The sequence below is a fragment of the Tripterygium wilfordii genome, chromosome 9, assembly GCF_013401445.1.
Source record: "Tripterygium wilfordii isolate XIE 37 chromosome 9, ASM1340144v1, whole genome shotgun sequence".
Taxonomy (NCBI): Eukaryota; Viridiplantae; Streptophyta; class Magnoliopsida; order Celastrales; family Celastraceae; genus Tripterygium; species Tripterygium wilfordii.
Window position 1 is genome coordinate 6,467,843 of NC_052240.1, and position 14,433 is coordinate 6,482,275.

General features: G+C 37.2%; 1 protein-coding gene across 2 annotated transcripts; it reads right to left on the reverse strand.

The window, feature by feature from the left end:
- Positions 1 to 458: 458 nt before the first annotated feature.
- Positions 459 to 13,889, reverse strand: LOC120006103 (histone-lysine N-methyltransferase ATX2-like). 2 transcript variants are annotated; one of them, XM_038855992.1, is made up of 25 exons: positions 13,105 to 13,889; positions 12,924 to 12,975; positions 12,751 to 12,825; positions 12,457 to 12,676; positions 11,612 to 11,735; positions 11,379 to 11,483; positions 10,362 to 10,561; positions 9,951 to 10,043; positions 9,727 to 9,824; positions 8,477 to 8,644; positions 7,571 to 7,714; positions 7,260 to 7,307; positions 6,882 to 6,999; positions 6,738 to 6,803; positions 6,606 to 6,667; positions 6,041 to 6,097; positions 4,763 to 4,831; positions 4,412 to 4,610; positions 3,768 to 4,052; positions 2,931 to 2,992; positions 2,768 to 2,845; positions 1,821 to 1,916; positions 1,353 to 1,456; positions 1,132 to 1,278; positions 459 to 873 (listed from the first exon to the last, which is right to left on the reverse strand). In XM_038855992.1, the coding sequence occupies exons 1-24, from the start codon at positions 13,695 to 13,697 to the stop codon at positions 1,137 to 1,139; spliced, it is 3,258 nt and encodes a 1,085-aa protein (XP_038711920.1). In that variant the 5' UTR covers positions 13,698 to 13,889; the 3' UTR covers positions 459 to 873; positions 1,132 to 1,136. The 2 variants fall into 2 exon arrangements, with proteins under 2 accessions (XP_038711920.1, XP_038711921.1); XM_038855993.1 differs by lacking the exon at positions 459 to 873 and adding an exon at positions 896 to 1,018.
- Positions 13,890 to 14,433: the final 544 nt, after the last annotated feature.

Consider the following 14,433-nt stretch of genomic DNA (forward strand, 5'->3'; position numbering starts at 1 on the left):
AAAGTTATGTTTTTAAGACATTATCCCGACACCCATTCCCATGTCGTGTCGATAGGGTATGGCGGGGTGTTAAACATCTATAGAATCCCGCATCGAGAATTGGAGAATAGCTATATGTCAAACATCTATAGGCTTTGGCATTAGCTTTGCACGAGGCTGTTCGTAGGCAAAATCATGAGGCCAACCAAACTGAAGGATCTTAAATTCATCTGTGGATGGTCCAAGAATTGGGTGTATTAGGCCTTGCTGGGGATGTGAGGGATTTGAGTGGTGCTAGGGAGTTGAGGAGAGGACGACCGGATCATGAGACTCTAAATTCCCATACTGACACTGGATGATGGCTCTATGCCATATGTGCACAGGCAGACACTGGGTCGTCAATTTGCAAGATAGGTTAATCAGACCGTTTAGAAGCCAACACCAAAATTAACTTATATATACACTCTACAAGACCAACAGAAAAAATAACCCTTTATAATATTTCCTCTCACCATTTTACGAATCAAGGTGGTGAATAGCATTCAAAGTATCCACAAAAATCCAAATATAACTAAGATAACACCTTAACAATATGTCGTCTAATGTTCTCCCAATATGAATAGCAAAAAAGAATATCCTCGTCATAGGATGTTCTCAATATATTGACTAGCACTAGCCTATACCCAATATTTTACATGGACCAAATATCACCATTTCTTCAAGTTTTGAAATGCCTACAGTTTTCACTGCACTGAGGTATTGCTTAAAGCCCAGAACTTCTTTGATGTAAATTATCCCACATCATATGAATCTCTTCTCTTTGTCCACTCAACCAGAAAGTAAAAGCATTTCAAAGTTGAAATCGCCGAGCTGTCACCCACTGCCTCCTGACACCTGCATTCCACAATTGCAAGTGCTTTATTCTCTTTTTTTTCGGAGGAAGTGCTTTAGTCTCTTAATAGTTCTATCCTTACAGTGCATAGATTATTGGCTTGCGAATATTCAGAACCTATATGATGTGCAAACTACCTGATGCCAACTGTAATTGCTCAAGACATTATTAGAATTCAACTCCTTGAATCATGCGCACAATTTGAATCAAGCTAAAAGGAAGAGAAAGAAGACAGGAATAAGAATCTCTATCTCACATACCCTTATCATTCCCCTCTCAAGTAAATCAATTCTCTGCGAGGAGCATAAATCTTTGTCTCTCGCTCCTTTGCTTCAACATCATTAACTACCCCCCGACATCTTGGGAAGCCACAATAACATGCTAATTGTTCATCAATAGAGAAAAATCTGAAAAAAAAATGACAAAAATAAGCATTGCAAATAATCAGAATTCTTTATGTACATGAAGGATTGAGAAGAACCTGTAGTCATAGGTGAGTTCTTCCCCACATTTTATGTCTCTCTTGGCAAATATGATGATGTGCTCATCCCCATTAACAGTTATAACTCGCGAATAGCAATTTGGCTGCACAAAAATAAATGAAAGAAACGAGAATATTTCACATTTGCAAATAATTATCCAGCAATTAAGATACATAAAAGCACAAGTGGATGCACATGTCCCATAACCTTTAATAGGCGAAACATTTTATTCTAAGTATTCATAAATCATAATATTCAAACAAAATTAATTTTTAGAAAACAAAAGCAGGTTCAAAAGTCAAAACGTTCACATTTTAGACACGGAAACAAAAGTGCAGAAGAAACGCTTGGCACTACTGCAATGACTGGTGAATGTATTATCTGACCAGAGCTCAAACACGTACATAAAAGGTAGAGATTACAAATGATCAGCAAGAAACCAAGAAACAGAAGCAAAAGTTACACACTTCACACGAGTGGTTGATCAGATGCGCAATGCTTCCTGCCCTTGTGGCGTCAATGACTCGTTCGTTATCAATTCGAAACATGTAGGTGCCTGCACCCTGCATAGATAAAAGTTACCATCCTCTGAACCAGTTATCCGGTAATGTTCTCAACATATATTTTCCACAACCCCAATAAAATGATTTAGTAAAACTACCAAATTGCATCAAATAGAGATTTTTACGTCCTCAATATATCCAACAAGTTTCCTGGTGTAGCTCATAAAACTACCAACTAGCTGGATGCGTATACAGAAAGAAATGGAAATAAAACCACCATTGAAAGAAAGGAAAGAAACCGAGCCAATGATTAGACCAACTCACAATGGTAATTACTACAATCATTGGTGCATTTTAATTATGTATTAGTAAGACTAAAAACTTAGACACAACAAATTTGTTTAGATAGATATGTAATAATATTCATGTCAACGTCAGTCCAACCAAAAATTGTAAACTACGTAGAAAAGATAGAAGGAAAAGAAATGCAAAAAAATAGTGACGAATGAGGCAACAATTTTGAAGTCCTAAATATATTAATAATGTATACTGTGAGCACAGGAATACAGCATCACATATATAAGCAGTTTATGTTCCATACAAGAAAGCAGAAACTCATTTGGTTTTTTCAATTTATTGATGATTCAATCAGCACACCTACCTCAATTGTGAATGCACAATCATATCAGGAGCTGAAAATGTAGAGTAACCATATGTAAACCAAACAATTATGCCATAGATTGAAATTATTCCAAATTTTCATGATATCAAATCAAATTTAAGGGTCATTTGTCTCCAGTGTAGTAAAGCTTGTACATTCAAGAATGGTCATTTCAGGTCCTACAGAAATTATTTTACTTCATACTACAATTCTTAAAAGAACACATGAAGAAAATTTTAAGAGGACATACCACCAATGAATTGTATATGAAGTGTTCCCTCCTGTCAGCAATAGAAGGTCTAACAACTTCACCAATGTATTCGATTACCTACAGATGATGCAATTCAATGCTAGCTTAATGCACAATATACCTCCAGAAGTAATTGCATTATACTAAGGAAAAATCAGCTTACCATGTCTCCAGCCCTGTGTGGGTGCTTGGTAAAGATGCCAAACCCATGAATTCCTGATTTCCCTAGAACCATAAAAAAAAATTTAAAATACTAACAAATATCAATAATCAAGTCACAGCATATGATAACCCCAAATGTTCGATCAGCATATAGTATAGAAACTTGACTAAAATCTGACTAGAAACCCGTTCAAAAAAAATCCTTAGGATAAATAAAAGAGAATACTATTGTCCAGGGAATCAACAAGAATTTAAACTTTTTCGAACACACGAAAAAGAAAGTCTAATAACTAGGAAGGGTAGGAGGCCACCAATGGCAGTTAAACAATAGGAATCTGTTTGCATTTTCTCTTCCTCTATCTTTTATTTTCAAAGATTTATTTCTTTACTGCAAGATTGTACATGGACTGTTTGTACATCTTATGAAGTTATTAATTTTAGAGAGGGGAGGGAGGAAAGATACTGTTTCACAATCCATGTGTGCGCTTTAAGTCCACATAGAAAGTGATAGAAAAGCAGAGAAAAAACCCTAAAATTAAACTGAAGCCCAAGGCTTCAGTGCCATAGCCAGGATCAGGGGAGGGAACATAATATGTGCACAAACTGAGATAGATAAGGATGAACTTATAACTAATGCAGCTCCCACAACCTTCCAGCATTTCAGCTTACTATTTCCGTTCAGTAGAAGCTGAGAAATTGTGGGTCCACTGAAAAATCCAAAGCACACAGGAGATCTTTGATTTTCCGTCTATCCGGAAAAAAAAAGGGAAAGGAAAGGTAACATGGCATGTCTTTCCAATACCTCTGATCACTAATTAAATTAGAAGTAAATGCTTACCAAATGCCAATCTCTTTCTGAAGGTCTCCCTCATGTAGTTATACTTCTCAACCATGGATAAAATGTTCTTAGGAGCATCAAGCTGAGGTCCCATTAGCCTGTAAAGGCCAGACGAGAAGTTAGAGCTGGCAGCTCCATTTGAAGGCACTGTGCTGTCCGTTGATCCTCGCTGAGAGTGACCCCCAACCAAATACGGTTGATTCTCTACGAACAAGCGTTTCAAGGAGGCAGCAGCAAGGGCTTCAGGTTCTTTTCTACCTCTTCTTCCTTTTTGATTGTAAGGCTCTGCCAGGATAGAAGGGAATATTATATACCAAAAGGAAATCAGAGGGACTTTATTTGTTGGATTTAATAAACTAAATAGAAAAATGCAAACCAAGAATTTGACAGTATCTGCTTCACCAATGGGGATGGCAAACAAAGATGCAACAACTATATGCAACCAATGGTTACAAACTTACAACCAGTTAAAACATTTCTTTCTTAAACTAGAAACCCAATTCTTAATCTAGAAACCCAAAGACCCAGGGAACTGAAGAAAACGCGAGAAAGAGGGGTTGCGAGACAAAAAAAAATCTGGGGTTTAGAAGCAGTCAGATTGTTAAAAAGAAAATGACACAAACACAGACTGTTGCTTGACATACCACCACGAGCACAGCCAGACGGATTAACTGGTGGTAAGTAGTCTGAGCATCGGACAGAAACTCCCCGAAACCGTTCATCAATAAGTAGACGACCATTGGATGGTTGCCTGTGCTTCTTGCAGAAAGAATACAAACGAATGCACTGGTTGTCATCATCCTCGTCTATGGAAAGGACATTGAGTCTGTCTTCATCCTCAAGCTAAGCAATCATAAAGGAAATATGAAATACGTAAGAAGCCAATCAGTCAACTTATCTGTCAGTCATACCCACAAAACATCCAGCAAAAAAAATCTCATACTGCAATTGATAAAAGAAATCATGAGTGCACATAACAAGAAGATAGTACATACCTCTACGCAAAGACCAGCAGCACGTGCACAAAGTGGATGATACGCTACTCGACAAGTACTGTTTGAACACTGAATTACAAAATGCACTTTTAAAATGATTTGAGTTTGAACAGCAATATCATAGTGATAAATAAAGCAAAGAAGACTCACTGCATAAGACTCTAACAATGGTGACAAGATATGGAAAGAGCAAACATACACAGCCACAACCCCCCACCCCCAACAGATTGCGGAGAGGCAGTTTCTGTGGTTAGAACCTGTGGCACCTGGTTGCAAGGAAGCAACTTTACTATGCCAAGGTTTGTCCTTAAATCGTAATAATAAGTTACAAGAAAACGAAAAGTTAGCCACGAAATGCATTCATGCAAAGGTTAATAACCCAAGGAAGCCAATATGCTCCTATCCACCACCATTCACACTCACTCCAAACATCATGCATCTGGGAACATGTGGCCTGGAAGATTCTAGACACACTTCACTGAGAATAAATGGTAACTGTTGGATAGCATGACTTAGTTCCACACCTAAATGTAGAAACCAAAAAGAATTAACAGTCGCCAAAATTTTCATTTATGTTCAGAACTGCTTTTCATTGAGAAAACATGAGGCCTACTGCCAATAGGTAGTGTCACCCTTTAATAGGGTAAACCTCCATGTATAAGCATAAACGAGACCTCAAGTTTCAATCGCCTGGATAAATGCTGTATCAATCTTGAGGTGAAAACGTCTCTTGTATTGTATCTTAATGGCATATAAAAACAAGATAAGGCAACTTGTAACTTCTGGTGGCAAGTGAGACCATGACAGCCAATTTAAGTGCTACAAAGTTAATGTTGCATAACAAAGTGAGATTATGAGGCTTAAAACCTAGAAAGCTGGATAGACATTTTATTCAGTTAGTAACACCAATTTGACTTTTGTGATATTGGTTTACTTCTGAATCATATGCATTTCTTCTACCTATTGGAATGACCCAGATAGCCAGTTCAATATGTTTCTTCGGTTCTTTGAATTTATAGCCAGACCAATCACAAGCTAATAGCCACCGCTAAAATTGAACAAGGTGTTAGTCCTAGAAAAAAACTTGACAACTGCACCAAAATAGTTCTAGTATTGCATTTAGAGGTTCAAAAGGCCATCATGGCCTTGGCAGTGAGTTATATTCAAACTAGTTAAGAAATACAAAATGATAACAAGGATAGAAAATGTATAATGACAAAATAATCATAAGAGAAAGCAGACCGCAACAGTATTAGATCAAGTACTTGTGAATCTTACTTGGATGCACGCTCCATAAGATACACCACATATGCTACATAATAGCTTCCAACGATCCTGTTTGAAAGTCGAGAAAAAAAACAGAGGGAAAATTACTCTTATGGTTGTTTGACCTTGAAAAACTTATTGCAATCACCAGCAAATATGGCAGACATCCCATATAGTACGATATGAAGGGAAATGGCTCCCTCTGTGATTTCGTCATACATTATTCATCAAAAAGTGGGACTAATTGGGAAATAAAATGAGAAGAAGCTTAGAAAATTTTACAGCTTCCCCATCCCATCACCCGTTTCCCTCCTCTTCCTGGAAACAAAGCAGGTTGGAAGATTTCTTTCTCCCTTACCCTCCCTCATACCAGTTCTGTCTCCATTTTCCCATTCTTATGAACAACTAAGCATTAGTTCACAATGAAAAGGAATCCAAAATTACATCGGGGAAGAGCAGGAAAGACACAGAGAGAAATAGACCCCAAAGGGAACACAGGCACAAAATTGTAAAAAAAGAAACAAACAAACAAACAAAAGGTATATGCATATAGTACTTCGAGAGAAAAGAGAGGTACCTTGTGGATTCTACTAATACCGTCGACGGGTTCCATTTTTTTAACATCCAAAAGACACGTTTCTGAAGCATAAAGGTTAGTCAGCACCTAGGCATACAGACCAAACTAAGTATGTTAGTCATAGCCACATACCAGGTATCCACATGGCACAAGCCAAATGAGCCCAGCGTCCATCCGTTGTAGGCTTCATAGCACCTCCTGGAGCAAACATTTAGATTCAGTGAAACATTACATGATGAACAGATAAAGTAGATTCATAATCATAACATCAAGTACCTATAACGGGGCAGAGGCAGCAGGGAGGAAGGGAATCAGGAGCACCAGGGCGGCATAAGTTGCATAACCATAAAACATCGTCAACGGGCTCTAACTCCCCATAGCATTTAGCATGGACCTGAGTAAATATTACTTCTAAATTACCAAAATTACTAGAAGATTCTTACAACAACAACAAAAATGGAGGAAAAGGTATTGAAGCAATGTTGAACGTGAAGGATTTTCACAAACAACAATGTTATAAACAAATTATTTAACCAGTAGTTGACAGCACAATGTTAGTAAAAATTCAAAACTGTTGCAGTTTAAGTGTTTAACATCATTAGTACTGCACAAGCCAAAAAACGATACATAAGGAGGAACTAAGGAAGACCTTACCATTATTCTGCACTTATCACACTGCAGGAACAAATTGCTTTCGTACTCCTAAACACAAAAAATTATTCAACGAATCAAACCACATGAACATTAATAAGACCAAAAGGCAGGCTTCTATCTGTGGGTCTGCATGGTTCCCAATGAACGACCCAGCAGTAGAACTGAGAACTTCTGAAAGTTATGAAGTCATTCAGTTTTCTTTAAAACAAGTCAAAGTGTTTTTTTTCAGTGGAAATTAAAAGATCAATTTGCAGAAAGAAGGGAATAAAAACAACAATGTGATCTACAAGGGTAGGGAACCCAGATTTAACCTCATCCATGTGACAGACACTGCATTTGTCAAGGTCTTTCCATTGAACACGAACAGGCCTATAACCAGCAGGCAGCACCCTATATCTTCCAGATGTTGACTTGCACATAGATAATTTTGAAGAGGGTCTGGATTTTAACAACCCCTGCAATACCACGAACATTATTACAGGCTAAAAAACCAGAGCACATAATCATTTAAGATCAGAATTAGACACATTCAAAACATACCTAAACCTTGTAATAACTGAAAAATAAAAAAACTATCGAACATCAACCAAAAGAAAAGAAGAAAAAACAAAACCCAACATTGATCAATGTTTTGGATGGACAGATGGAGGAGGATGAAGGTGGAAAATGAGGTTCACATGATGGTAACAACATGCAGATTTGCAAATCAAATAGGACAAACTCATGGCATAAAGATTTCCCTCTTCAACCCAGCATTTCTTGTTTCCTTCTATAATTGAATACAGTATGTTATAGTGGGTTCTCTCACAGAAGCCGCTACAAAAAGAAAATGAAGCAGAATTTCTAAAAAATATGCTGACCTGACAAAATTCTATTTCAACACAAGCTGTGACATGATTTTCCACTGCAACACTTAAATGCAGAGCATATTCACAATTTTGGAAACAAATATCTAACTCAAACATGCATGGACATCCATGACTCCAAGTGAAACAATTCCAAGTCAAATTCCATACATGATCACCAAGCAACATCCCATAATTAGTCAAGCAGCAAAACAAAATTTAAATTGTCATTGTCCTCTTGGCGCCTTTTGAATAGAAAATATTTCTAACTTCCAAAAAATATAATACCACTTTGCTATAGAATGTTCAACCTAGTAGTACACAAATAAAATTGGAAAGAAACACTTGGCAAAAGGAATTAAGAGACATTACCTCTATCAGTTTCTTTACTTTGGGATTAGAGAAACCGAACATGAATGAACCAGAGGCATACTTTTTTTTCACTCCACCTTCAGCACTCAAACCATCAGTACTGTTTTGGACTTTCCTTATTCTTTTGTATATCTTATTCCAGCAAGAACTCGGAGTGGATCCTTTGAACTGCCAAAACACATTAAAAGATGTATTTTTCAGGAAAGGTATTATATTCATCAAGTAGGAGGATGTGTAGAAACGTAAATGCAAGTGGTGTGATGTCGAAGACAGTTACTATAGGGAACTAATACACAATTACAATATATATTAATTATTGTACAAAAGGCAATATCAATCTACCTAACAAGATACACATTACATCATAAAAAGGGGGGAAGGGGGGATCAGTGGAAAGTGCTCATTGAACCATAATGACATATTATGCTGTCATTTCTACCTAACAAGATACACATTACAAATATCACCATCATTTTTCCACATGTACTTTTTGGCCTGTCTCATACATCTCTTGGTGCTGCCAGACTGTACAAAGTGGCAAGTTTTATAATGGATAATAGCACATCAACGAATGCAAAGAATCTAAAAGCTAGAAAAACTCCTAATGGTCATCATATCTTGCACTGGAAAAACAGAGCTCCTCAATGTCAATCGTATCAGGCTTAGCCTGTCTCGATACATCTCTCAGTGCTGCCAGACTGTTTACAAAGTCGCAAGTTTTATGATGGATAAAAGCACATCAACAAATGCAAAGAATCCAAAAGCTATAAAATTCCTAATGGTCATCATATCTTGCACTGGAAAAACAGAGCACCTCAATGTCAATCGTATCAGGCAATAGAAGAACTCAAATAATTATTGATGATTTCCATGAAGACAACAGGTTTCTTTGATTTCACAATTTGGAACTAAGTTTAAAGGACTGAAAGTCTACCCCAAATTAAAACATCCAATAATATGAGCACAGCAGGAAAGCTTAAATCAACTAGCCCACAATACAAGATTTCTGATATCATATTGCCAAGCAATGAACATATGCACATTGATTATTTGATTATAAATAAGGTCAAATATTTTTAGTTGAGGTCAAAGTTAATTTGAATTGTTTCATGTATGGGAGGATGTGGTTTACATACTAAAAACAAAACCACTTAGACATGACAATATGCACAAGCAACACAATGCACAAAGAAAGCCAAAAACCATGAATCTGTACTTATAGACTCATTTCATCATAACACCCAACTAACCTCTTCTCCTTTGTCCAGTGTCACTCTAAATAAAGGCCTAACTTTTGAGTCAGCATGTCTCAACACCTCCATCTTGTATAAGGTACAAACACTTGGGTCTGCAGCACTCCAAAATTGAAAGTAGAAGAAAACGAAATAAGCCATGCTATACAGATCCGAATTATGAAAAGAAATTTAGAAAGAAAGTTTTGCAGAACATGCAATAAACAAAACTCCTATACCACCTGATATTGAAGTGAACTTCCTCAAAGCAGTATATCCTTCAGGCCAGATGAATTTATCATCCTGGAAATATTTCGAATCCTTGACAATCTTGCCTGTTAGGAAATTTTATATGCCCATTGTTAATATTGCTATCTGCCAATACTCTTTAGTCATGGTAATCTATGATCCAATAAAGAACAACCACAACATAGAAAATATACTACAATCATGTCTCGTCATACAGCTTAACTGAGTTAGAAGATTGATACTCTGTGGATCCCCCTTTCATATTCTGTTTCTCGTGTTTCTTTCTTTTTGACACTTGGGGTGGGGGAGGGGAATATTAGCTGCCATTTCTTTATGTTTAGATAATATTATATAGAATAGCATCTTATAGAAACTCAGAGGCAATCTAAAATCACATAAATTACCAAGACTTATTATTTGCAAATCCCCCATTATATATGGAGAAGTAAACAGTGTTGATGTTCTGTCAACCCCTTGAAGTCTCACACAATCGTCGTCAGTATCGCTATTCTCATCTTTGCTAATTGCATTCTCAGATCTATTAGCATCAACCCCATTTGCAAGTTGCAGCATTCTTCTGGGAAGCTTTTGTTCACTAAGATACCTGCATAGAGAGAGAGAGAGAGAAGAAAAAAAAGAAAACGAAAGAAAGTCAACACAGACAATTTTCATCCTCGAGTAGCAGATACATATCGTACAGAAGGATAACATCCAGTAGAAGGGAATTTCGCCTGTCTCTTTCTAAATTACTGATTAAAGAATCAAGACAGGTTCGAAGTGCATCTCTATATATATGTTCTAGATGTTGATCCCCCAATACTGCTGTGGCAAAGTCTGCTGCTAGTTCTGCCACTAAGGCTAATGCTGTTCCTGTGGCTAAATCTATGGTGACTACTCCTGTTAATCCACAAGTTCCTCTAGTCCTAGTTCTCATTCTGTGGGTATTAAGCCTAATAAACAGGTGGGGAGACCTAGGCACCGAAGGCGCCGAGCTTAGCGAGGTGGGAAGCGAAGAACTGTTCTTCTACTTGGCGTGGCATTCCTTAGGGTGCTCCGTTATTGCCCAATGGGCAACAATGGCTCGGGCGAAAGAATCCAATTTTTGAAGGTTAGATATTGGGCCTCTTGCACAGTTTGCTACTATTAATCTCACGGATGATCTGTTGGCTCTGAAAGAGTGTGACTTTATGGTGGAAAATGGATGGAATGTAGATTGGCTTATGCCATTTCTGTGGTCAAGCTTCCCGTTGAGAAAAGGATTTGTGGTTATGAAGGTCCTTATACTGAGAAACTCTTATGGTAAAATTTGAGGAAAAATTTTGCATTGAACATTAACAAATATTCCAGATAAAGCCCATTGAATAAACAGTATGATGATAACAAAGAAAAAAAAAAGTGATTTCCCCATTGAAGAAACTTACACTTTTGCTTCTTCTAAGCTCTGAGCAAAACCAGGTTTCTTGCACTTCAGGTGGAAAGAAGAAAGAAGTCCTTTGAGAAAAGATATGACCTGTTTTGGTTTAATTCTTGGGGAAAAAAAAAACAATGATATCATCTAGCCGAAGATTATAGTCTGCCAAATATTAACTATTTTTTTGTCCACCACTTCAATGTCAAACATGCTTCAGAGTTATTAAAAAAAAAAAAAACAAACCTTGCAAAATCATGGGTACCAAAAAACTGCACTGGAACTGATTTTCCCCCTGGAATATTCTTTAAGCCTTTACGACCACCAACGAGCAATTCATCCACAACAATTGCTGGCCACATGGCATGACCTGTTCTAGAAAGAAAACAATTACGAGCGAAAACCCTAGAAAATAAAAATAAACAAAAGAGACAGAAGACAGCAGCTGAAATAACTTTTTCCCTTCAGTGAATTGGTGACTGCATTCGACCCAGACAGGTGACGCCAGTAGACTATAAGTCATCAGAATAATGCCTTATCAGCAAAATACAAAATAACTGTTTCCCCTTAAAGAAGGAAAGGAAATAAAGCATTTAAAGTTTTGTACGAGATACTAATGTCCCTCTTCATGCGTTTCACCAGGGTGAAGTCAAGATAAAAGCATGAAATTAGTGTGCATGAAAAGTTGAGGAATTCAGGATCAGCACAGCCAAAAGTGGTCCTTTACAACCATTCCCTATATTACCAATATCTAGACAAGGACAACTATGCAAAAACCAACCAAATATAACAAACAAGAAGTGTTCATAAAAGCCATCAATCATGTCTTTTGATTTTAGCTTGGATATTTTTTTAATGCCCCTGTAGCTTGGATATTTTTATCGGTTGATAACAATTTTATTACTCAGTAACTAGATTTAAAAGTAGCTTGAAATCAGCTCTCTCACATCAGCTTAATGTCTATTATTCATACCTAACTTCAGAAAAGACTTATAAGATTGTTTCATTTCTGGAAAGTTGTTTCCGGTCGGCTATAAAAATCAACCAAAAACTTAAAAAATGGTAAATAAGTATATGAATCTAGCACTGACCAGTGAGTTTTGCCCATACTATATCCCCAGCCTCAAGCTCTTGGCAGTCATCCAAAGTGGCGGCCAAAGCAACCATTTCATTATAATCATATTCCTCACAGTCCAAGCTTTTAACATTAGAAGTTAAATTCAAATGTTCCATCTCCTCAGGTGAGATATGAAACTTCACTTTCTCATTTGAAAGAATCAAATCTTCTGCATCTCCATCTTCGTATTCAACCTGAATCGCATTTACATGCTGTAAACAAGCCAACTCTCAACGAATTCAAGCAACTATAATATCAAAAATAATACCTGGTGGTGGTTAGTTTCAGGGTTGTATGCACTAACATTACCAGAATACCACTCAACGTCAAATGGCCAGAAAACCTGCAGTCAAACAATATTATATACCATAACAACGCAGGTGAATTATCCAAGAAAATAAGGTTAGGTATAAATTTAGAAAAAGCTACGTAAATTCTTGCCTTGCATTGCAACCCAATAAAGGATTTTGGATTCACATCATCATAACTCAACCTATTCAAGACACAATATTTGCAATTAATCCCAAGAGAACCAAATTCACCACAACATCTATCATCAAAAATGCAGCTTAAAACAAATTGAGCTTTTGGTTCTGAAAAAATTGAACTATGAAAACCTTACCTCACCCATCTCTTAGAAGTAGCAGAACTAGGCAAACCCTTATTAGCATCACGCTTCTTTCGTTTTTGATTCCCAACCTTAACATTACTATTAACACTATGATTTCGGCAATCCCTTAACCTGGGGCCATCAAGCCCACATAGAACACTCATATCAACCCCCAATTTCAACAGCTCACCGTTCCCAATTTTCCTCTTTTTCTTTGAATTTGTGACCTCATCGCAATCTGCAGTCTCGATCTCCACAGTTTTAGCTTTCGGTACTGACTCGCAGTGTCGAGCAAGCAGCGATTCAAACAAGGAAGGCCTCTCAGCAGGGCCACCACGACGGCTGCGGCGGGAGTAGACAAAGCGAACAGGAGACTTGGCAGGGGCAACCTTCCTAGCCTCGACCTCCTTAGTAGAACCACCGCTGGCCCTGACGGTGGGAAAGTTCGAGTAAACGCGGTCCAAAGACACATACCGAAGTGGAGTGTCTTTGGTGGTGTGTCCGTCAATATTATTGGTTTCATCCTGTTCTTCCATCAACAACACAACCCCTCCTCGTCCATACCCCAATTTCTGGCGATTCGAGTCTTGTGGTGTAAACGCCATGTATTAGGGGTCTTCAGAGAAGAGACAGCAAGCTCTTCTCTGTACGTCTCTTGAAAATCACGAAATTGCAGGGGGATGTTTCAACTGCGGAGAATTAGGGTTTAAAAAAAGGGGATTTTGATTTTGGAGGGAGGTGCTCCTCGATGAATTCTCAGTTTCCCGCCGTGTGTCACTCTCTCTCTCTCTGGCCCCTCTCTCTAATTGCCCCCCTCTCTCCTCTCACTCCCTCACTGTCTCCAGTTTCTATAGAAAATTTTGGTTCATGATCATAGGAGTCTAGGACACTTTTTTTAGTTAATTAAAAAATATATAATTTCACTGAAAATACTTGATTATAGAATAATGAACACATATATTGCTAAATAGGGTTGAGTTAGGGGTATATAATTTTTTTAACACCTAAAACAAGATATCAGGAAAGGTAACAAAAATATATGCATATAGTAGGATTACAAGATAACTCACAAGAAACACATGTTACTTTTTGAAAATCATCGGAGAGTAATGTCTTATGTTGGTTATCAAAATCTATTTAAACATTTAAAAATCTAGTTGTATGTAACATTACTTTTTAAATAGTTTTCAGAATTTAAAATTGAAAAATTATAGTTTAGATAGTGATAAAGGATAATTATTTTTAGGTGCATTTACATGATGATGAGGACCTAGGAAAGTAGCTTAAGAATGCTTATAATTGAGTTCGAATAATGAAGACTAAGGAGAAGCGTGATAGGTT

Excerpts from the sequence above, each read along its gene's own strand:
- LOC120006103 (XM_038855992.1), bottom strand. The coding sequence starts at position 13,697 with ATGGCGTTTACACCACAAGACTCGAATCGCCAGAAATTGGGGTATGGA. Across the intron at positions 6,098-6,605 it reads GTATTAGTAGAATCCACAAG|GATCGTTGGAAGCTATTATG; the intron begins GTACCTCTCTTT and ends ACTTTCAAACAG. Across the intron at positions 1,917-2,767 it reads TCATATACAATTCATTGGTG|GGTGCAGGCACCTACATGTT; the intron begins GTATGTCCTCTT and ends TTATCTATGCAG.